Source organism: Thermobia domestica, chromosome 11 (assembly GCF_964235325.1).
Source record: "Thermobia domestica chromosome 11, izTheDome1.hap1.1, whole genome shotgun sequence".
NCBI lineage: Eukaryota > Metazoa > Arthropoda > Insecta > Zygentoma > Lepismatidae > Thermobia > Thermobia domestica.
In genome coordinates this window covers 251,492,236-251,516,920 of record NC_137464.1, presented here as the reverse complement: position 1 = coordinate 251,516,920, position 24,685 = coordinate 251,492,236, and the positions used below count along the sequence as shown (strand labels likewise).

General features: G+C 37.5%; 1 protein-coding gene across 2 annotated transcripts in view; it reads left to right on the top strand.

The window, feature by feature from the left end:
* Positions 1–1,288: 1,288 nt before the first annotated feature.
* Positions 1,289–24,685, top strand: part of LOC145664924 (eukaryotic elongation factor 2 kinase-like) — a 76,240-nt gene continuing 52,843 nt past the window's right edge. The window contains exons 1-4 of one of the 2 annotated variants that reach the window (XM_081732030.1): positions 1,289–1,493; positions 1,723–1,927; positions 9,164–9,340; positions 13,880–14,140. In XM_081732030.1, coding sequence (XP_081588156.1) covers positions 14,031–14,140 — 110 coding nt within the window. In that variant the 5' untranslated portion in view covers positions 1,289–1,493; positions 1,723–1,927; positions 9,164–9,340; positions 13,880–14,030. The remainder of the gene's footprint in view (positions 1,494–1,722; positions 1,928–9,163; positions 9,341–13,879; positions 14,141–24,685) is intronic. The other variant, XM_081732029.1, reaches the window with a different exon arrangement.

Below are 24,685 nucleotides of genomic sequence, written 5' to 3'. Positions count from 1 at the left end.
GTAACACCGGTTACATGGACGCTACGCCCCTGCATTAATGGCGAACCATTCTATGATTTTAATGGTACATTGTAGAAGGTATGTATTAAAACACTGTCTAATTGGATTAGGATTGGAAATTATATTTCTGAGTTTTCGGCAGTCCGGTAGCCAGCTCAAAACTGCAGGGGAGGTCCGGCTGAAGTTAGGGGTGGTCGATCCAATCTTATTATAGTTCATTTGCAAGCCTACCGTGAAAATTTTAGGGGGGGCAGTAAATATTTAGGGGGTCGGCCCCCTGGATACGGTCCTGGTTTTCGGCATCAATGGTCATTTTAGCCCGTCACATATGAAGAAGGAGCGTCCTCGACGATTACACTATCCAGGGAAGTGGAGAAGGAAGGAAGGAAGCGGCCTAGGATCTTTGTAGGTGCCATCACGGCATTTGCTTGGCATGACTGGCTGAATGAAGAAAATCCAGGAAAAACCTCACTCAGGATAGTTAGCCTCAAAAGGTTTTTACATCTTTTTGACTGAGTATTTCTACCGGAAATCAAACTTGGGACCCCTCGGGACAAGGCGAGAAATTGTGTAATTGGGAACAATTCGATATTTTTCAAATGATACAAATACATGCTTATTTTAACAATCCATGTGCGAAGATGATTTTCAACAGATGCTTCAAGCTACCGGCATACAATGATGGCTCTAGCATGGAGCCGGCAGTCTTAGGCTCTCCAGTTTCTTGAGTGACAAAAATAATTTGAAGTATTATTTATATATATTTTTAAAAGTTTATTGTAAACTCATGATGTACTTATCATAGTGTGGGTTCTGGCTGGCCCCATTTCTAGATCCGCCACTGCCGGTATATAATTGAAACGTTGAATATATTTGTGTCGCATGGTGTAAATGAACCCTAAGAAATGTGTTTAAAAATGCGATTAATCCAACCATTTACTTTCATAAATGGTTCATTAAATAAAATTGTAATTTCGCAGTAGAGTTATAGAATATTATTTTTCTTAAATACCAAATAAGAAAAATTGTGGTTGCATGAATCATCCAACCTCTACTATTGTTTCCTGAAATAAGTACAGGCGATAATTCCATACGCAATGGTCTCGAAAGATTAATGAAATTTTGAATAAATTCTCCAACTCAATTACAACCTATTGTATTTGTTTTTGTAACCGTGCGCATGTATGTGTTTTGTTTTGGTTGAGCATTGTAATTCAGCTCCTCGCATAACTATTTTGCGCATGACAATGTTAGCCAATGAGATCCCAGAGGAAACAACAACAAAACGCTGTAAACCACCAGAGTGAATCCGCGACGCAATATCGGTGATTCTGTTCGACACGTATACTTTGATTCTTATTTCAAACTAGTCTCCACGCGACCTGCTACAGATCAGTTCTATTTTAAAATTGTTTTTCAGAGGCAAATTTCGTGATTGTTTTTTTGTAATAGGATACAAGGAAAATTCCGCTTAGGACGGGCTATATTTATAGGTTGGTATCCCTGGAAAATAAAAGTAGGTCAATGGCTACAAGTAAAGTAGTCGGAAGTAGTGAATGATCTAAAGAATTATTGTTGAATGTAAATAATATAAGTTCATTAAAATTTACCGTGCTCATAGTTTTGCACTTGTAATTGTTTAACGTTATATTGTCGACTTCACTGGAGACAGTTACGATAGTGACGGCTTTTAATATTTCCGTCTGTTTGTTTACTTGGCAGACGACATCAACAAGCAGACCCAGAACCCGTGTTTTCTGCAAGATCGCGACGAGGCAAGCGACCTCTCGGTTTCTTGCTTTGTTGACCTTCAGTGAAGGCAGTGAAAGCAAAAGCGGGCAGCGAGAAGGAGGAAGAATTCAATTGACTGCTCGCTTAACCATGACACAATTATTTTTGGACATTTATTCCACTGAATTATCATATGGTAAGTCACCTCATTATTGCAAATTATATTATATCAGAATTCAATGACAGTAATCAGTAATCACATGAAAACACGTGCAGAAGGTTTCATTGTTTTCGGCTTGCTATTACGTAATCTAAGTCGTTGACCGTATAGTATGTGCACTGATCCGTTGTAAGAGCATAAACAAGAAAGATGGTAAGATAAGCAATATATTTTTCTTTTCTTTTTTTGTAATTATTACCCACTGTTTCATGTATAGGATATGAGGAAAATTGTCAGTGTCGTATTTGCTGTACTAAAAGTTGTAAAAGAGTTGCATGAAGTACCCCTTGCACTGTGAACCACTTCCGAAATAAACACGAAAAAAAGTTTGTAAAATTAGGTCTTAATCATATTTATTTGCATTGGTAATGTGCTGGAAATTAGTCGGATGAATTTTTATTTGTCTTATTATTTAAATACTGTTCTGTGGAATAGATAGGCAATAGAAAAGTAAGTTATCGAAATAGCCAGAACTGACAGTTGCTTGGCCTTCAAATACAAGGCTAGAGATTCAATTCTTGATCATGGCAGTAAGTGACTTCAGTGTAGGTGTTCTGAAAGAGAGTTTAATTACTTGTTCACTGTAACTGATTGTATTTACCAGTATTAGCGGTAAGTAGAGATTATTAAGGTAAACTTTACAATACCCACTCGAGTTGGCGTCGTAACGCAGAACGATAAATTACACGCGATTAATTTTACCAAACTAAGTTCAAACTTCCTTAATCCTAAGATAATTACGTTGCCCTGCTGTGTACTTTTAAAGCGGCCCTACTAATAGATGTGCAGCTGGAGTGTGTATTGTAAAGTTACTGACTTTTTTTTTTTTTTTTAAATGAAGTTATTATTTAGAATTTAGTAGAGTGTATCAATTGTTTGCTACTTTTAGAGTGCCGGTAAGAGAGAGAGCCTGAATTCCTTATTCTTACCAAAACATTTGTATTAGTAGAGCGAATGTGATACCGGTAACGTCAACTGCGAAGTAGAAGGAATATTTATGAAAAACCGTACAGATAATATGTACCGGTAAGAAGATGTAGAGCTTTTAAAGTTGTGAAGCCAATTTGAAACAGACTAATAATTCAGTAATTATCTGGCAGGCCTAATGATTTAAATTAACCCTAGAACGCATATGTGAGGTCTGACAGACCCTATAAAGGTATTTAAAGTGCCTTGTGGTGTAATAAAGTGCATCAATTCTTCATCTTTTGTGATATCTAATATCTACGTGTCCTTTTGCATCTTATATAATATTAGCCTTGTGCAAACACCAATTTCCGAGATTTCTGTTATTTTGTATCAGTACTTTAAGTGTCCATACCTGGGGTCTCAGGCTGCAACAAGAAATATTTTTTGTTTGTAATTCTATACATGAACGTTGTTAGATAAATGTGTTTTATTGTCATAAATCTAAACTTAAGTTTTTACAGGTGTTCATAAATTTAATTGAATTAACTTCCATTTAGATCATAATTTTCATCCATCAAACGAAAACCCATCTATCTATTTGACTATAAAGAGAATTCGTAGTAGCAGTATTTGTTTTGTAATTTTCTCTGTGTAGCCCTTTTGCTGTAAGTTTCCCAGATTGTGAACGTGTTTATGAACGTTCTTTCTTGCTAATAATAAACCTTTTTTTATTCATAATTTTAACATCATAAAGCAAGTCCTGTCTTTCGTAGTAAGTTAGTGTTACATTATTACACGTGAGTATAATTTGGTGTTAGTTTCAAGATACGTCGACTAGCCAGTGAAAATGAGTTAAAGAAATATGAACACCGAAAGTTAAGTGAGTCCAGGAGATAGTAACTTTACAGAAATTGGGTCTGAGTGGCTTGCTAAAGATGGATTTTTATGTTCTGAGGATAGTCTTGAGAAGAGTAAGGCGGAAGAATACTTCGAAAACGCACAGAATACGTGGTCCGTAACAAATAGTTCAAGTGAAACTCAATTTTCTAGCGACCACGAAACCTGTCTTCGGATTAGAAACCAGTGCATGAAGTATTTTAACCGGAAGAAATAGTACAGTATGATTTTCCACTCCCAATCCTATTACTCAGACTTGTCAGCATAATATGCTTCATATACACCCAGACTGGCACGTGGCCTCAAATCAAGTACTCCATAGGACGCATGGGAGTATTTTATTACAAAATATATATTTGATGAAATTTTATATTGCACAAATCTTGAAAGGAAAAACATAGCTTCAGAAAAAGGAAAAACAGTAATATGTTACTAATACTGAGCCAAATGTAAATAGTTAGGTGATTTCTATGTTCCTTACAATAAAAATACCGAATATTTTTGTCTTCAAAATGAGTGCGAATATGCCAAATGAAATTAGTACTGCTAGCACATAATGTCCTTACGTTGTAGTGATCGAAACATGCAATTTTAACTACTTCCGACTGAGATACCCAGATGGGGTCTACTAGACCCCACCCATGTAAAAGTGTAAAGTTTTTTGAGTATGAGTTCTAGGGTTAAAGTCTTTAGCAAGTGATGCTGAGCACAATCCGTATACACTAACGTGGGGTCGCAAAATAATTATGAGCGCTATTCTAGTTATCTTATTTAGAAGGAATAAACCTGTCTTAAGCTTTCATTTAATAATATTAATAGCCTAATAACCTATAAATTCGCCTGTACTAATAGGCAATGTGTAAGACTAGGAAATTTGGGTGTGGTAAGTTCTGTCTTACTTCCATCGGCTCATTAACGTAAAACCTCACAGCTTCCTCATTTGTTACAGATCTCGCCATCGGTGCATGCTAAACCCAAATTCTATTTCCGATGTATTTTTTTTTAATTGTTATATATATTAAACTGTAGGTCCAAGCCTTAGTGTTAAAGACATTAACTTCCTGTCAACTTAATTTATTGGTAAGACTTTAGTGCGAATGCTTTTGGAGAGTGGAAACAAAATTAGAATCGTTTAATCTTAGTTGTCTAAAAAGCATAGTTTGGAAGGTTTTAATGCATCCACTATACAGCCCGGACTTGGCTCCATTAGGCTACAATTTGTTTCAGTCTCAGCAGGACTCCCTAAATGGTATTAAGGTAGTTTCGAAAGAAGCCTGTGAAAACAGCGTATCACTATTTTTATTTATTTATTTTAATAGGAACCACGGAAGTCCTATAGCGACTTAAATAGTATAGTGTTGTCGAACAAATGGGGTGTTATCGAGTGACATGGTATATATATGCTTTTATAATGTTATTTTCAAATCACAAAAATGTCTTATCAGTTCTGACATTCAAAAAGCTTAGTGCTTTTTATATAACCTGGTATCTGAGTTCGATCGTAATAAATACTTGACCTGCTTTAATTCAGTGTGTGACTGTATCCTTTCTTAGCCAAGTAAGTAAGAAGCGCGCTTTCTGTGCACTATGCCCCATTTGTGATATCCAGTGGGAATTTGATTTACTTTGATTTTCAGTTTACCGTCTCTTTCAGCATCGAGGGTATATGAGACGTGGACCTAGTGCTTAACATCAGATTCGAACCAGATGACCTGTCAGGAATCAAACCCGAATCTCCCACGCCAAAGGCGCGTTCGCTAACTGGTTACCTATGAGGAAGCTCTTCCCCACTGGGGGCATAGGGTCTAGGAGCATATAAATAAAAATATTAATCATTCAGTTAAGCAAAAAATCATAATGTGTTTTTTTTATCCCGAATCTCTGGTTTCTAGCAGGTTCTACAGGAACGTTGATCTAGTGTTAACCAAAAATCTTGGTATACATTATACTATTTCCTCACTTATGATGGATTTCTTTTACCACTTAGACTTTTTCCTTATAGTAACTGGAGACACTTGGTCAAGAAAGTGTTTATCCTATTTCAGGCCAGTCATCTTGTGTGATTTTCCTGGGTTTTCCTTATTCACAATAGACAAATACCGGAATAGTACCCGACATACAAGTCCCAGGCCGCTTGCTTCCTTCCCTTTCCTCGGATAGTGTGATCGCCGAGAAACGTCATACCTAATTCTTGACGAGCAAACATGGCTATAGATGCCGAAAGCCCAGAAATCTTATTCCTAATTCTTCTGGTACGTGACTGCTCATTATTTTTCATTAGATGCGGAAGAATGTTTAGGAGCACTTCTATTCATAGGACTCTAGTTACATGTTAGTGAATTTTTTATTTATTTATTTCAGGGGCGTCATTTAGGAGGGGCAGGAGGGGGCAATTGCCCCCCTAAGAGTTAGAGGAATACATATACTTTAATCAATTGTCTACTAACATACTAGTACAAAATGTGAACGTTCTATGTAGGTGGTGCTCTTGCCCCCCTCAAGCAAAGTCTGAAATGACGCCCCTGATTTATTTATTTAGTGATAGAGTGCTCACTTCCAATGTGAAAGTTTTCTGGTTCGATCCCAGCCCGCTTTTGTTTTATGGTGGACAACTTCGTGTCCATTTCCCCCCAGGGTTTTCTGTTTCCTTCAACATGCTCATTCCATCAATACTTTCACAGGTATTCAGTTTCATTAAATATCCGTCTGTTTTAGCTTAAGAAACATAAACATGGGACCTTAAGTTACAAGTTTACTCGTGATTATATGGTTAGCGTACGCGCCTTTGACGCGGGAGACCTTGGTTCGATTCCTGCTAGGAGCTCGTTAACTGTAGGCAGTGTTCGTAGTTTGAGGGAAAATTTAGCAAAGAAAGGAATTTTTCGATAAAAAATTAAAATCCAGGGATATTCTGCTCTGACTGATTTGCCAATATAAATACTAAATACCACTAATTCTAGCTTTGTAACTTCTTGTATACATTAAAAGACAAATTCTAACCAAAGCATATATTAACTAAATAGTTATTATTTGGCTACTAATAAATAATAGCTATTATTTAGCTACTAATAAATAATAGCTATTATTTATTAGTTAATATATGCTTTGGTAAGGATTTGTCTTTTAATTTATAAATACCAAAATGTTTCTTTGTTCTTCTCAAACAAACCAATGCAATAACAATATTTTGTGTGTGTATGTGTTCAAAGTAGCATAATTTGTAGCCATTGTTAACTGGATATATTTATATGTATTTTTTGACAATAAATAAATAAAAAATAAAACGAAAGCAAAAGGTAAAGAATAGAAGTAAATTCGAATAAAAGTGTGTCAAAAATGAATTGATGAGAAACAAATGGAATTAATGAAGTGTGAGGAAACGGGAGAACCCCGAGAAACCCTCGCACACGATGTTTGTCCATCACAAAACTCACTTGGCGCGAGCTGGGATCGAACCAAGGACCTCATGCATCAAAGATGAATGCTCTACCACTGAACCATCACGGCCCCCAATAAAAGTATGGTTGGCACTTCGTTTAATGTAGCTAAATTAATCTTATCACATAGCTTCTGTCATAGGAATTGGATACTCAACAAACTAGGGAAAATTTGATAAGAAAAGCGAAAGTTTTGTGTCAGTCGAGGGATATTTTCTTAAGAAAACCTACGAATACAGACTGTAGGCCCTTGTCCTATACGAACTCGGTGCTGAGCAGGAAGCTAAACTCCAATGCAACCAGTTCCTCATTTACTGTATTTGTTTATTGTAGTTGTGTCAAATTGATCATTTCCCACTATGTAATTTTACGTTCTTCTTCAGTACCAATATTAAATTGGACATGGATTTATAATTTAATGTTGGGGTTTCGTTTTTCACAGTTCCAATTTATAATTAATATTTAAAAATCGTGTAAAACCCACAAATACAGTATATAGGGTATAATACATTTCAGTTGGACCGAATCAATTAAGTTTTATTTTCACGGTGACTGTGTAATTGGCACGTAACTTACGTCAGCAAATGACAGAATTTTGGTATAATGACGTCATACTGCTCTGTCTTCGTGAACTTTTGTTTCTTTTTATAATTAAGGGGAGGGGTGAAGCGGAGAGGTGTGACGGACCTAAAGCTGTTGTTTTTTCCCACAGTATTCTCATTATTAACTTCACTGATGCTACAAGTCGTAACTGTTCCGCAGACGTTGCGATTATCGTATAAGCGAACGAGTCTTGATATCCAGAGAGCGTTAAATTGTATTTGGTTCCAAGTTTTCGTTCAGTGTATATGTATTCCAGTTCATATGTGGTATGTCATAGGCTTTTTTTTTTTTTCATTCTTTCTTTTCAACGAACTTAGAAAAAAAGTTCGTTACTAAATTCTCTGGGCCTTATGCAGAATCGTTCTGATGCGTGATTAGTGTAATACTAAAGAGTTCGACTAACATATGTTTCCTGCAGTAGTCAGGCTTTTAGTATGACGCTAACCATACATCAAAACGACTCTGCATAAGGCGGTCTATGTCTATGTGTGTGTGCATATGTGACTGTTATTTGTGATTTTTTTTTTTCGAGCTCTCCATTCGATAGAGCATCAAAAACTATCTGAGAAAGTGCTGGAATTATTTTCGTCACTCTTACCATTCCCGAGATATTGGCCAAAAAGGTTCCAATTTTGGGAGATTTAAGCAGCCATCTCTCAGGAAGCGTAAGTCATGGAAGAGATCATACTGGTCTTGATCAATACCTAAGAGGATGGTGAACATTTTGGTACCAAATAGTAACCGGTGGCGACTGACCAACTGGCGACCCTTCTCCTGATATTGGCCCAAAAAGTTCGGATTTTGGGAGATTTAAGAAGCCATATCTCGGGAAACGTAAGTCTTAGAGATATTCCGCCTTATGCACAGTCGTTTTGACGTATGATTAGTGTCATACTAAATGCCTGACTACTGTAAGAAACATGTTAGTCGAACCCTTGAGTATGGCACTAATCATGCGTCAGAATGACTCTGCATAAGGCCCATTATATATATTAGCTTTGAGCCTTTCATTTTGAGCATGTGTCTTCGTGAAACAACATATCGCAGAACGTTTTAACAGAACTCTTAAACAAAACACGTGGAAAAAATTTAGTGCTCAAGGAAATTATAGATGGATAGATATATTACAGGAATTGTTTAATGAATATAATAATAAAGTACATACATGTAGAACGATTGGTATAAATCGTGTAGAAATTAATAAGAAAAATTAATTCCTTTTAAGTTCGTTTTCGCAATGCTCTTGAAGCATTCTGAACTGGTTTAATCTTTTGTCCAGCTTTTAAAGTAAATTATAAGAAACGAAAGATATTTCATTCGACCTTTTCTAAATAGAACCCAAGATTTTTTTTTTTTTTTTTTTCAGAGTTCTGATTTCAAAATTTATGATATTGGACTGCTTTAAATAACGCTTGGTGTTACCTGAGATTGGCTTCTACTCCAGTGTTTTGTACAATTAAATCACCATTGTTTTCTGGTTTCGGAAATTTATAAGTGTACTGAATATAAATGTTACGACTTATGGGCTTCTGAAACCAAATACGTAAGATTCATACAATTTTCTTTTTTGGGTGTAGTGGTTTTTGTGGCTAGTGTATGGAAATTTCATTTATTTTTCTTATGTACCTCCTGTATAGAGTCACGAATAAGTTTTATCTAATGTTTCGTGTTTATTATTATGCTGTGGGAAGCAGACACGTGGATCCCCTACGAAAGAGCGATGTATCATAATGTTGGTGTAAAGAAGAAAATGAACTCTTTGAGTTTTACGTCCCACGATTATGCCATGTGAGCTAAAGGAGACGGTGATGATGAGAATTGAATGGAATAAAGAAAGTGAGAGGAAATGGGAGAACCCCGAGAAAACCCACGCACAGGGTGTTTGTCCATCACAAAGTCCACTTGGCGCGAGCTGGGATCGAACCAGAGACCCCATACACCAGAGTTGAACGCTCTATCACTGAGCTACCGTGGCCCCTTTGGTGTGGAGACGAACGAGGGAAAACACCAATACGGAAGTGTTGAGAATCGTACGGAAGAGAATAAAATGTTATTCGAGATAATGAGGAGAAAAAGATACTTGTTGCGGGACTGTTTAAAGGGAAATAATCTTCTCATTGATGTGGCAATAAGTAAGACTGGATTTGATGTACGATATGAAAGGGAATGATTCCTATGTAAAATGAAAAGGAAATATTTCAGTTTTATTTTCCACCATTATAGCGTGTAGGCCAAAGGAGTCGTATAATTAATGAAAGCAATGGATTATGATGGAATGATAATGTGGGAGGAAACAGAAGAATCTTAAGACACAATTTGTCCGTCACAGGCATATATGAGCGAGGATCGATCCAGGGAAAATGAAATAAAATCTTTAAATTTTACGTCTCAAGGTTGTGCCGGCTAGGCTAAAGGAGACGGTGATGATGAGAAATGAAGGAAATGGGAGAAACTCGAGAAAATCACACACACGGTATTTGTTCGTCACAAAGCTCACTTAGCGCGAACTGGAATCGAACCAAGGACCCCATGCATCAGAGATGAACGCTGTACCACTGAGTTGCCGTGGCCCTCGAATCAGGGAGTTGCTTCTGGCACGAGGGTTGAGTGCTCTAGCTCTGAGCCACCGTTTCTCCTAGAAATAGGAGAGTATCAAATTTAAGGCTTAAAAAGTGACGTTCATATCCTAATGTCGTATAATTATTGTTGTGTTATATAGGTATTGTAATTTCATATATATACGGGTGTTAATGAACTATACCGACAAACTGTAAGAGGTGATTCCTCACATCAGAATAAAAGTTCATATGGACCTACTGCAAAAAGTACATAGTTTCAGAGCTAGGGCTGTCCAAAATCTCGAAAAAGCCCAATTTCAGGAGGCCCTATTTCGAATTCGAGAGATTGTGGATTGTGGTTTTTATCAGCATAAAGGAAGCTCCGCATATTTTATCAATTATCAATAGGTGTAGAGGGTATTTCTTACAGGATGTAATTCTCAGATATGTTTTCAATAAGTTTTCAGATATACCCTGATTTCATGAAGAGTCCAAAGGAGACAGGAGGTGAACCTTGACAACAATGGACATCCAATGTTTCGGAGGGAAGTCAGAAGTGTTAGGAACCAGCAGCTCCATGTTTCTTTGTGTTCGGAATAACGTGTGATGATATGTATTTCGTCACGGTATATTTCACGATTTTTTCACATATAAGCGTGAAAGAAAATATCTCACCATTCGTTTTCCCGAGTACGAGAGACTGTGCTGGTGACGATCAGTAACACTTCCGACATCTTGCCAAAGGATTCCGTGTTCATTGCTATCAAGGCTTATCGTTTGCCTACTTTGGACCAATCATAAAGTCAGTGCATCAAAATTCGGTTGATGGTATGTCTGGGAATTTCACCCTGCAAGGAATACTCTGTACACCCATTGAACATTAATGAAAACATGCACTTTTGGTTTGCGTATGCGTGACTTCCTTTATGCTGATAAGGACCACCATTCATAGTATCCCGAATTCGAAATAGGACCTTTTGAAATTTGGCTTCTTCGAGATTTTGGACAGCCCTAGCTCTGAAACTATGCACTTTTCGCCATAGGCCCATATGAACTTTTTCTCTTATTTTGATGTGAGGAATCATCTCTTAAAGTTTGTCGGTATAGTTCATTAACACCCTATATATATATATAGGCAGATCCAGGATATAATCAAGGGAGGGGCTAAACCATAGTTTGACGCTTTGCCCAGTGTAGAGCAGGATCGAAACCCAATTTATCCAGTGTATACCTCAGCGTCAAGGGGGGGGGTATAGCCCCCTTGAATCCGCGCCTACATACACACACACACTATATATATATATATATATATATATATATATATATATATATATATATATATATATATATATATATATATATATATATATATATATATCTGCATGAAACAGAGTAGAAATATTATTTTCTTTGACACACACTAGACAACACTAGAACAAGAATAGATTTTTCTAAAGTTACAGCGAGCAAGGTTTGAGTAATAGAGCGTTCACTTCTGGTGTGAGATATCCCTGGTTTTATCCCATTGCATGTGAGTTTGTGGTGGATAATATCATGTCCGTGGGTTTTTCCATTTTCTTCCACATTTTCATTCCACCAATTCTGTCATAATTATTAATTTCTATTAATCATTGTCTCCTATAGCCTAAAGGGGACACGGTGACTTAGTGGTAGAGTGCTTACCTCTGGTGTGGGGGGACCCTGGTTCGGTCCCCGGCCAAGTAAGTTTCGTAGGTTTTCCGGGTCCTCCCACATTGGCATTCCACCAAGCTTTCCATCATCATTCACTTGCCTTAATCATCAGTTTCCTTTAGCCTAAAGGACATAACCGTGGGAGTAAGACTAGATTTCAATTCAGTTTTATAAGGAGTATGACGATAATGTTGTAAATGCATTCCAATTTAAGAGCCTGGAAGAAATCTCGATATCTTTAAAGTAAAGAAGCTGTGAAGGAAATGTGTTTTTTTTACTAAAGAATGTAGGCGAAGGATCTGTTCAAAAGAAAGTAACGAATCATGGTGCGTTAAAATTTAAAATTGTGGCCTCGGTGAAGAACAAACTAATTGATGAAAACTAAATTTTATAGTAGAGCAACTCTTAAGTTGATGCCTTTTTTATAAGTTAGGAACTTCGCTTAAATTAATTGTAACTTCTGTTATTTTGGTAAGAATCCTCTGGAAGAGTTGAGCAAATTGTTAAAATCAGACAGGTCTAAAAATTCGAGGCAGTCTACGCAAAAATAGATACGTAAAATTAGCAAATCTGTTGTAGAAGTTGGATAGTTTACATTCCTTATTCCTGACCCCTTTGCAAACCACCGAAACTTTGGTTTTTTGCTCAAATGGAAGATGATTTTGTAAGGTAGTTAGATTTTTAGAAATGTTTGTGTATTGTGCGGTAAGTCGGTTGAGCAGTATATGTATTTATTGACAGTGAGGATTCCAAAAAGAATTAAGAGAATACGCATATCATTGTTCTATGTTGTGAATTTCGAATGTTTGAAATGTATGTGTATGTCGATCGATTGTATGACCTTGTTAAATGGTCCAGGTAGAATAGTTGAAGTGTCTATTAGCTGTTGATCATCTATGTGCGATAATACCTCTGTTGTAGTTATGGAATTAAACAAATAGTTATTGGAAAATGCGGTATTTATAAGTTACCGATAACGTAATCATTGTAAGGAAGTCATCGATAGACGTATTACGTTTACTTTGAAGGCAAATTGAATTATCAGTCACAATTAGTCCGACAATACGGATCGATATTATTTTTCGAGTAGTGATGATTTCTGTAAGTAGCCTGGGAGGGGGGAAAATCCCCCTCGGAACTACGAATTTTCCTTCCGGAGCATCTTTCCGGTACTGTTCAACATATGTTACTAGTATTTTCGTAGTACTGTTTTCATCCCCTTGTATTGAAAATTCCTCCCGGAGGAAATCTGAAACCATTCCTGTTTACCAGACAACAACTCTGAAGTAATATTTATAGTGGAGGTATTCCATTCTTCACATATCTATCCATCCAGGGTCGGATCCAGAATTTTCTGATGGGGGGTACACCAATAACCAGTACATTTAAATTAAATGTTAATCGTTTAATGCATTGAGGCATTGGAGGTGTGAATGAGGGATTGCCCTGAAAATACCCAGCATGTGGTCTTAGGAATCGAACCCACGATTTTCTGAATGCAATGCAAACGCTTTAACAAGTAAGCCACGTCCGCCCTCAATCCATATAATTTTTAGTTGTTTTAGATCAAAATTTCTATAATCATGGACACTGGAATATGATGTGTTTGTATCGACAGAATCCTTATGAAAGTATTGCTATTTTTACTGCTAACTTCTCATTTTAGACAGTGTATATTCCATGTGCACCGGTGCCCCCCCCCCAATCCGGCTTTGTACCCATTACTTCATAGAGTCATGTCCGAATTTGGCATAATCCATTAAAGCTCAGAGCGTATTTTGTGCAAGCAAAGGCAGTTCTTGAACTTAATGTGTGACGGTTCTACCTTGCAGGTGCGTATCATAACCAATCGAAAATCAACTTCAGATTTTGTCCTACAAGAGAAGAGTGAGCGTCTAAAGAGTATTGTGTCGGAAGTTTGTGTAATTTTAAAATCTTCAATGTCTGTTTTGGTATTAACAATGGAGTCGGAGAGGGAACAACATGGATTCTAAAGCCAAGCAAGAGACAATGGAGGATCAGGATATGGAGGACATCATTCTAGAGCCCATCATGCTAGGAGATGTTACTAGACGAAGGAGTACGTACAGGAGGTAAGTGTTTTTGATTTATTACCAATGGAAGGTATAGGGTACGTGTTATACAGGGTGTTCCCAAACTACCGACAACGTTTGGGAGAAGATTCCTGACACTAAGATAAGACAAACAGTATAGACCAACCTGAGTGCACAAATGCTTCCTTTCGGAGTTATAAGCTGCTGAAAACTTTGAAAAAAAAAATGAACTTTAAAGGCCCATAGCTCCAATACTATGGGACCTACCGTAGTCTGTTCAAGACTTCACTTAGGAACTAGTATCCAAATATCCAAGTTTTCAGAATCCTACGGAACTTGCGCAACAATTTTTATGGAGGTAGTTGTGAGTATTTCACATTAAATGGCTGTAGCCAAACTCCCTCTATAAAAAATGTTGCTGAAGTATCTTAGGATTCTGAAACTTGGATGTTTGCATAGCGCACATAATAGTTCCTAAGTGAAGTCTTGACCCAACTACGGTAGGTCCCATAATATTGGAGTTATGGGCCTTTATATTTAATTTTTTTTCATGTTTTCGGCAGCCTATAACTCCGAAAGAAACCATTTGTGCATCCAGGTTGGTCTATACTTTTTGTCTTATCTTTGTGTCAGGAATCACCTCGTAAACGTTGTCGGTGTTGTTTTGAAATACCCTGTGTGAACAATACTCTTCTTTGTACTGATATACTTTGCTTGTCTATGCGTCAAGAAACAAATATTTCAGTCCTCCCGGGGATCTTCTTCAGGATCAATTTACTTTGTTTGTGCTGGAAACTTACTACAGTGAAACCTCTCAATAACGGACACTAATGGGACATGATTTTTTGTCCGTTACTGAGAGGTGTCCGTTACAGGGAGGTTACAGAAATTGAATTCCTCACAACGGTAATTGTATGCAGTAATATATAGTAAATACATTAAGTATGAGCGTAAATACGCAAAATTCAATATGAAAATAGTCTATTTAGGAGAGGATTGAATTACTTGGAGGGATGAAGGAGAACTTCATTCTCTTATTATTAAAAAGCCATCGACTTAACTAAATGTAACGAACAGACAAATTATACGCACAATACGGCATGACACTCTCTTTTGCACTGCATCAACTAATAAAGAATAATATGCCAAAGATGTTTGGGTATTTTCCTACATGGGAGGGAAAGCGTTTTTCATTTATTTCAAATTCTCAGAACCTTCTCAAAAGATGCATTAGGAACCAACTAATCGGCTAAACTCTTTTGCAAGTTATAGGGAGTACATATGTTTAGTGACCCAGCCCCAATCAGAAAGAATTTCTTCTTAGAGAAAGTGAAAAAGAAAGCCGGGAAAACTCCAACCCAGACTTGTTCCAGTATTATAAATAAAAGAAAAATATTGCTTTTCCAAAGAAGTAAGAGGAAACATTGCTCGTTGAAAATGTTATTGTGAAACACTGTTTGTTTTGTTATCTATCAAATTATCGGGAAAGATGAAAGGCCCAGAGGAAAAAAGACTATGTTTGTTAAGGAAGCGATCTTTCTCATAGAATTCTTGACCATACGACCGACCCTGCATGAGTGTTATTGCTTATGAAGGTTTTTTAGGATTTCAACCAGAAAGCAGTTTATTGTGGACAGAAAAAAGAATAATTTCAAGTATAGTCTGAAGCTGTTCTGTTTGACGATTACCAGATCTAGACTCATGATAGATATACTTGTGGGGAAAAGATTTTTTTGTCTACGGTAATATATAGCAGAACCGAGAATAATTCCTGTCCGTTATGAAGAAGTTATTGAAACGTTTGGGGGAAAAAACGACTGTCCGCGTCGGTATTTGAGAGTGTCCGTAAAAAGGGGGATTTTATTCCGTAAGAGAATTTATATTTTTGCCGGGACAAAAAAATCTGTCCGTATTATATAGGTGTCCGTTAAGGGAGGCTTCACTGTACTCATATTCTTTGGGTTTGCTTTTTGGATTGTCCTGTAAAGAAAATTATAAAGACATCACAGTATCCAGAGGAAAAAAAATATATCATTGTTAATAAGTTCTTATCTTGATTTGTATCTGTCCGCTAACAAGTTGAATATTTAGGATTTAAGAATTAGATTTTTGGGCTTTCGGCATCTATCACCACGTTAGCCCGGAGAGAAGAACAGTTCAGAATGAACGGTTTTCATATTTTCCCTTGTGGATCATTGAATCCGTTGTTACAATATAACGCATTTACAAGCCCTTTTTCACACTAACCTTTCTTGTTTGACTCTTGGTTTTCTAAAAGGGTTTATGTACATTTTTTCCTCTTCTTACACCACTTGAATTAAAATGTATAAAGTTGTTCGAAATTACGAACTCATAAAAATTATGTCCGGTTTCTACATGGCGAGGCTGCTAACGCTTCCTACACCTGTTGTTAAGAGGCGAGGAAAAAAAGAAAAAAGAAATTAAAAAGTAAAAGATGAAGTGTTATAATGATCGCGACAAGTCGTGAAGCGTGACCTAGATTTAGCAATTTCACCACTCAGTAGAACGCGAGGGTGTGTTCCGGTCGTCAACACCCCCATCCATGAAATTTTGCTAATGATGTCTTTCGCGGGTGCTGTGTTGTCGGATTGTCGCTAACCTTCGTTTTGTTGTTATTGTTGTAGTCGTTTTACGTATTTTTGCTTTTATTATTGTTACCGTTAGTGTTCGTGTATAGTTCTTTAAGTACTTTTTTTTTTTTGCCGTTAGTTTGCCATATCATCTAAATTTGGCAACGTTGTTGGTGCACTTGTGCTGTTTCACTTTTTCTCAAATGTCTGTTTGGAAGGCAGCTCTACGAATCGTCCCGAATTCTTCGGATGGCACCACACATGAGGGAAGGCAGTTCTATGATTGGTGTGGAACCCGGGCTTCACTAGTCGTCGTGGGCACTATATTGTGATTTCTTCTTGTAGTCTGCTGGTTATAGCCTTTACATTTAACCCGTAAGTACTCGCACGGGAGTCCAATAAACCACCAAATTGATATATTTTTTACAATAAAAAACATTTTTTTTAAATAAGACAATGTAGCATAACTCTAGACATATTTTTTAAAAGTATTTTCCGCAATTAGATTTTTTGTACTCATTTTGAGACATTTTGTTATATTTTTTCATCAAGACTTCTGGCTAGCAACACAAAATTTTACCTGTTTGGGAGTCTGTGTACACCCCGCGCGAGTACTTAACTGGTTAGACGGAGACGTCGGTGACGGGCAGACCGTGGCGAAAACAAAGCAGCCAATATTGTATCAGCTTCACAGACTCTGTCCTATCAGTAGTTCCCTTCCTCCTTGTTCTCTCTGTGCTGAAATCAATGTATAATTGGCAGTCGTTAGAACAAGTAGAACTGCTACCTAAGAACTGTTACGTTTGTTGCGAAATGACGGTCAGGTCGTGGATATTATTACTCTTTTGCTTTCATTTCCCATCGTCTCCTTTAGCTTAAAGATAAAACTGTGGAGTGTAAAACTCAAAAATGCAATATAATACAAACTTCAGAGTTCTGTAAGTAGCAATTTGAATTTATAGCGCACACTTGGCACGTATAAACTAAGCGCAGGATGGTTGTATAGGGACAACTTTATTCACGGCTACAGTGAGATGAACCTCTCGAGATTTGTGGCGGAAGAAGTACGAGATGTGCCTGCCATTCTAAGACTAGGAACTTTTGCTTGCAATCAGCCGGTCTTTTTATTGTTTTCTTTTCGATGGTGTGTTGCCCCTCGATTAAGGAAGAAAAAAAGGATCGTCTTATCGTTTTGGCTACCTGCATGTGTCAACAATGAAAATAACAGTCGAATGTGTACACTTGAAACAGAGGATAATCGTGGTTGTTCTGTTTCCAAGCTACTTCACCCCATTGTTAAATTCTAAGAACGTTGGCCAAAGAATAAACGTCATATAACAGGCGTATCAAGAGCTTTATAGACATACTGGCCATCACGTCTTTTATTCACGTGACTCCCCAGTTTACCTCATGACACTGGACGGATCCCGAAAATTGTTAAGCACCGGCCGGGCATGGAACCTGGGACCACGTGGACGTGAGTCCAATGCTCTAACCACTAGACTGTGCTCTGACGACCCTTTTCCTATCCTTATATGTCATGTAAATGCGTGTAAGTTTGGAAATTTCTTTAGAATCTACTTTGTTTCATAGACGATTGAAGTCTCTGTTTAAGCAGTAGGTTTTGCCTCATATAACGTCGATGCTGTAAAGGGCGTTAGACTTCAACCAGCTGTATGAAATAGAAAATATCAACAGCTAAATAATTTCTTTCACAGCAGGGTTGGCAAAAGCATGGTTTTTATTTAGAAAAAAAAAAAAAAAACATTTTTGGGTTTAAACCCAGTTTTTTGGTTTAAACCAGTTTTTTATTTATTTAAATAATTTGCTCTATGTATTTATATTACATATGGGCAGAAATAAATTTGTTTTACCTTGGTGTCATTATGCAGCAACAGGGTTTGCTGGAAGGGGTCACATAAGCTTAAAGCGGAATCCAAACCGTTTCTCGGCTTACATCCGAGAGAAATTGTTCTCCATTTGGACTCGAAACCGGGACTAATTTGGTCACAATTGCGATGAGTCTGCCGACTCACTCGCGGACTCCTGATAAAAATACGTTGCACTGGTTTTGATATGCTGTTAATATAATCGTTAAGAGTCATTTCAGAACGACAAAATAATAAACAATTGTACAAGTGAAATCATTATACAGAGTTACATATATAAATCGGGAAACTCCCGCCTTAGCCATTGGGAAAATACTGTTATTACTTAAAATGCAAAGCAATAACGGAAAAATTTCGTTATTGCTTAGCATGCAAAATTTTATGATAAACGTATCATAGTCAGTACGCTAAAAGTGAGGTAATAAATTACGAATTTAGTATGTAGATGTCATTCAATAAAATTAAAAGTCCAATCCAAGCTAATATTGGAAGCTACATAGGCAGTCGATAAATTTTGCCAATTTCTGTAAATATATTTAAGCAACCGTGGCTTCTTCATGAAACAACAGGCATTCAGGCATACAATTTGGTTTCGTTTCATATGTTTAGGCTTAACATTCTTATGTAATACCGAGATTATCAGGGAGAAGACTCGCTTAAAGTCACATCCGATCCGCTACTTGGTTTACACTTGAAAGAAGGGTTATGGTTCGACCGAGAATTGAACGTGGAACGCCTTGATTAAAAGGTGAAAAGGAGATAAAACTAATATAGATGATATGATCTGTGGAAACGTCACCATGAAGTTCATATGATTTTTTGTTTGCTTAAACCAGTTTTTTTGAAAAGCAGCTGGCTAAACCACCTTGGTTTAAACCAGCCAACCCTGTTTCACAGTGTACTTGAAATAAATTTCTTAAAAAAATTTGTCCTGGAGAATTGAACCCAGGATCTCCCTGTCACGAGGTGAGTACACTGTCACTTTCATACTCACATGTCAGTAAAAAAAAGTTCGTAGATACAAATAAATGTATGTATACTTACATAACATGTATTTATATTTGTCTGGTACGGAATAGCTACTGGGGAATGGTTTCCTTTTACTACGTACCTGATTTATCTTTTTATCTCTTTTCGTGTTGACGTGAGCTGAAAGGAAAGTTCCGTTTCCGTATCGATTGGCGCTCGCGTCTCAAATGAGGAAGCTACAGAAACATATGGTGCGCAATTTATTATTATTATTATTATTATTATTATTATTATTATTATTATTATTATTATTATTATTATTATTATTATTATTAAAGTAAGAGGCGGCTCTAATTATGATTGGTGGAGAATATATGCAGATTGATGTGTCCGAAGTAGTTTAAGATATGGTTAGCACCAATAATTACGCCAGCTTCTTATGGGAGTGGGGAGCACGCGGGAGAAGGGGGAAGTAGAGAACTATTTCTGGTGACAGCTATCGGTGTTAAAGATAAAAACATATCAATTTGTGACTAACGCTGATATGCAATGTAAACTTCAAAGCGTTAGAGAGTTGCAGGTTGCATAAACTTCTAGGGAGAATATTGAGATTTTTAATGCTTATTACTACAAACAGAAGACTTCTCTTGTCAGTAGCGCTAATTCGTAATAATTTACAGTTAGGCTAATAGTTGTCGCTAACTAGGCTGCCCCGTACCTGACGCCAAGAGATGAAGCTACTGTGCAGACAATTTGGAAATTAGCCGAAGGCTTGTGAAACAACTGTCGTTAGTTTCCTTTTTTATGGGGCATATCCGGAAAGTAAGTATCATTTTGAAAAAATAAATAAATAGGTTTGTTCAAGCCAAATTTATTTTTACATGAAAGAGCATATCTTAAAACTCTTTTTCGACACAGATTCCACCAATGTTCATTCACTTGTCACAGCGGGTAACCAACTTGTCCAAACCTTCCTCAGCGAAACATCCCACCAGTGTCCGGCAAACCATCGATGCAGAATGACACTGTGAGACTCTTGGAAAAACTTCGACATACAATCCAAAACGAAAGGAGAGGAATACTCAGTAAAGGAGTACTGTTGCTCCACGACAATGCTCGTTCTCATACTGCTGTGCCATCCAAACGTTAATCCGACAGTTCGGTTTGACCATTTGCCTTACGGCCCCAACTTGGCGCCTTCTGATTACCATTTGTTCCTGCGCCTAAAGCGCGGGCTCACCGGTAAGTGCTTTGAAAGTGACGACGACGAAAAAAATAAAAAAAAAACTGTGGAGTTATGGTTTTCTTCACTGGTGGAATGTTTCTTTGAAGAAGGTTTGGACAAGTTGGCTATCCGATGTGATAAGTGTTTGAACATTGGTGGTAACTGTGTCTAAAAATAGTTTAAAGTTTTCTCTTTCCTGTAAAAGTTAAATAAACATGTTTTAGTACTTTTTTTCAAAACTATTTATTTTTTGGACACGCCTCGTATATACCGAAAAGCATGCTTTATTACTTTCCTACAACATGCTTGGGGACAGTCATCGCCATCGGAGAGGGAAGCGTGTGCTTCCTTGCCCCGCTCTGACGTCATCAATGACTAGCACACATAGCGTACTTTTGTGTCGGCTTGGGTTCGATTCCCGATTAAGGCACGATTTTCAGTATTGTATCATTGTGGAAGAAATTGCGGAGGTAGTAAACCCCGATCTAAAAAGCCAAAATTTGCAATGATGCGAGCTGATGTGCAGACCATACACCTTTCAGTTTAAGCCGTCTGGCTGGCCATGCGCTGTGAGACCAGGAAGTTAAGTTTATTTTAGCGGCATTAGTAGGAGTTCCGTATAATCAAATGGTGTTTCTCACGTCTTTCTTCTTGTATGTGGTCCCAGATTCTGTTCCCGGTTGGATTGGAATTTAGAGTCCCCTCCAGCATCAAGACTATATGATACGTACACCTGCAATTTAGTGTAGAATCCGAGTCATCGTAATACTTTATAGCAGCGATCGCCAAACTATTGATCGCGATCTACTAGTAGCTCGCGAGGATTTTTTTTGGTAGATCGTGTTAACGCTCTGGTTTGCTAACCTTGATTCCACCACTGAATAGGCAATGAACAAATGTAATTTTCTTTTTTAAAGTTGGTAGTCCCTTCGGTTGGTAGGACAGGAGACGGTGATGATGAGAAATAAATGCAATAGTGGAATGAATAAAGTGGGAGAACTCAGAGAAAACCTACGCACACGGTTTGTACACCACAAAGTCCACTTGGCGTGAGCTGGGATCGAGCCAGGGATCTACATACCAGAGGTGAGCACACTACCTCAGAGCCAGCAGACCTGCAGGGAGGGTTTGAATCGATCATTTCAATTAAGTTGATCCAGAAACAGGTCATGTAACTAATTCGTTTAAGATGTGTTCAATAGTTAATAATTTTTAAAAAAGTATTTTTAAACTTAATTCTTCTCTGTTTCAGTCAGGTTTCAGAAAGAGGTGAACGAACAACTTGCATAATATTAATTTACAAACACAATGAATGATTCATTTCATTAATCAAGAATCTATGCTCTTTATTATGGATTATTGTTTGTAATAGTGGTTGTTTAGATTAGATAAGAAAAGTGGATTTCTTCTTTTATGGACGCTCTCTTTGTTTGCCTTGTGTAAGTTATGACAAGTGTAAATAATCGTGTGATAACAGCAGAGATTGCACTGGCAGTTTTCCAGTGCGCAGTTGTCACGTAGACTTTCACTTGTTCATTTAGCAGGATGACTCAGCCGCGGTATGCTTGCTGTTCAATATAGAACTGTTTCTAAATTCAAGGACATTCATTCGAATGCTATATGTATATTCCGCTAGATTCTTTTGTAGCATATTGATCTATATTGTAAAACTTTGTCCCATATAGGTATAGGGTTAATAAAAAGTGTCCGGAATCGATCTCCCACTACCAATTTTATTATAAAATTTCTCTATAAAAATATTTTCACAAATTACGATACAAATTAATCTCTCTAATATCAAGGGTTAGTTATAGGTGGTCTTTGACCGTAAGGTCGCAGACAGGATCTCAGTAGAGCTCCGAAACAGGCTAAGCGGAGTGGAATTAGGTGCCCAAAGCTTCGAAGCAAGCAGTGGGTAGGTTAATTGGCCAACAGAGCCCCGAAGCGGGCTAAGCCAGGAGGAAGGATAGGCGTAGTCCCGAAGCAGACTAGAGGCCCAGGGGTTAGGTTACTCCGAAAGTCCCGAAGCAGATAGTAGGAAGGTCACCAAAAAACTGGTACTGAATTGCCTTTGTCCATCCAATTTATAGGGTTCCTTGGGTGGCGGTGGCGCTGCTGCTCCGATGTCATCTTCTGCTCCGTGGAAGGGGCTAGAAGCCGTCGTCTGCAATTGATTGTAGATCCATCTGGTGTAAAATCTTCTTGCCGAACCACGTGGTGGTGTTTGTAAACACTGACATGTGGAATTGTTTGTTTACAACATCACATGAGATATTACAATATGCTGAATTATTTTTCTGTTTTGGGGCCACGGATGTTCAGTGGTAGAGCAATGGTGGCTCAATGGTAGAGCGTTCACCTCTGGTGCACGGGGTCCCGGGTTCGATCCCAGCCCCGCCAAGTGAACTTTGTGGTGGACAAACATTGTGCGCGTGGTTTTTCTCGGGGTTCTCCCGTTTCCTCCCACTTTCTTCAATCCACCATTTCATTCATTTCTCATCTTCACCGTCCCCTTTAGCCTTGCCGGCATAACCGTAGGACGTAAAACTCAGATTTCATTTCATTTTTTGAATTTTTATTAGATTGAATATTACGGGAGTATCATCGTTACAAACTCGGCATTAGCGGATGGAATATATTTGCCGTGGATCATGTTACAGCAAGAAGAGAAAGTAAGAATAATATGCACTGGGCTTTATTGTAAAACACTTGATATCATCTTTGCCAAATACTTCTTTTTGTTTCCGTTTAGGTCTTCACAATGTGAGATTATATTGCCACTTCCGGTGCTGCTATCTTATTGCTTTGCGTAATAAGTCACCATTATTATTAGAATATTACAAACAACGACTGTGTGTCCGTCCGTCCGCTTGTCTGCCGAGAAACATAAAACAAAAGGATAGATATCAAAAAGCTGTTTCTTGCAATCGACTCAGCGTCCTAAGAGTAGGTACCATCTCCTCCGTTAATCCTCTATTCAAACCGGGAGTGGTTCGAATTAGCCGTCTCCGGTTTCAATATTTATCACCATAGAACATAAACGGTAACATGTATAAAACGCTTTTGTTGTAAACAATTCAGCTTCTCAAGAAAATACATCATGTCTATCCGCAACATTCTACCGAAATCGAAAGTGATTCAAATTTATTATTATTTCCGGTTTGAATGCTGATTTCAATGGGGTAAAAACAGTGAAGATATCTGGAAGCGATTTTTTAATTTTTTTTTAATTTTATTTTTATTTTTTTTCAATCGATTCAGAGTTCCAAGAATAGCTTCCATCTTTTCTGTTAACACTCTGTTCAAACTAGAAGTGGTTCAAATTAACAAATTTCCGGTTTCAGTGTTTGTCGGTATAGAACGAAAACTAACAGATACCGAGAAACGGGTTTTTCGGAACGATTCAGTATCTGAAGACAACATATGAAATTCCGCAACACACCCAAAGCCGAAAGCTGTCCAAATTACTATTACCTCTGGTTGCAATATTGATTTCCATAGGTGCAAAAATGGTAAAAGATATCAAGAAGCAATTTTTTACAATCGATTCAGTGTCCCATGAGTAGATTCCATCTGTCCCGTGAACCTTTTGTTGAAAGCGGAAGTGGTCAGATTAACCATTTCCGGTTTTAACATCGCTATAGAACAAAACTGTAACATATTGTGCGATTTTTTTTTTTTTCAATCGATTCAATGTTTCAAGAAAACATAATGTTACCACCCCTCGATACTCTACGGAAGCTTACTTTTACTTTCGGTCTCACTACTGATTTCTATAGACCAAAAGCGTTAAAAGATATCAAGATCTTTTTTGCAATCGATTTAGCGTCCCAAGAGAACATACAATTACCATTCCCAATACTGTACGGAGACCGGAAGCGGTGGAAATTTATTAATACTTCCGGTTTCA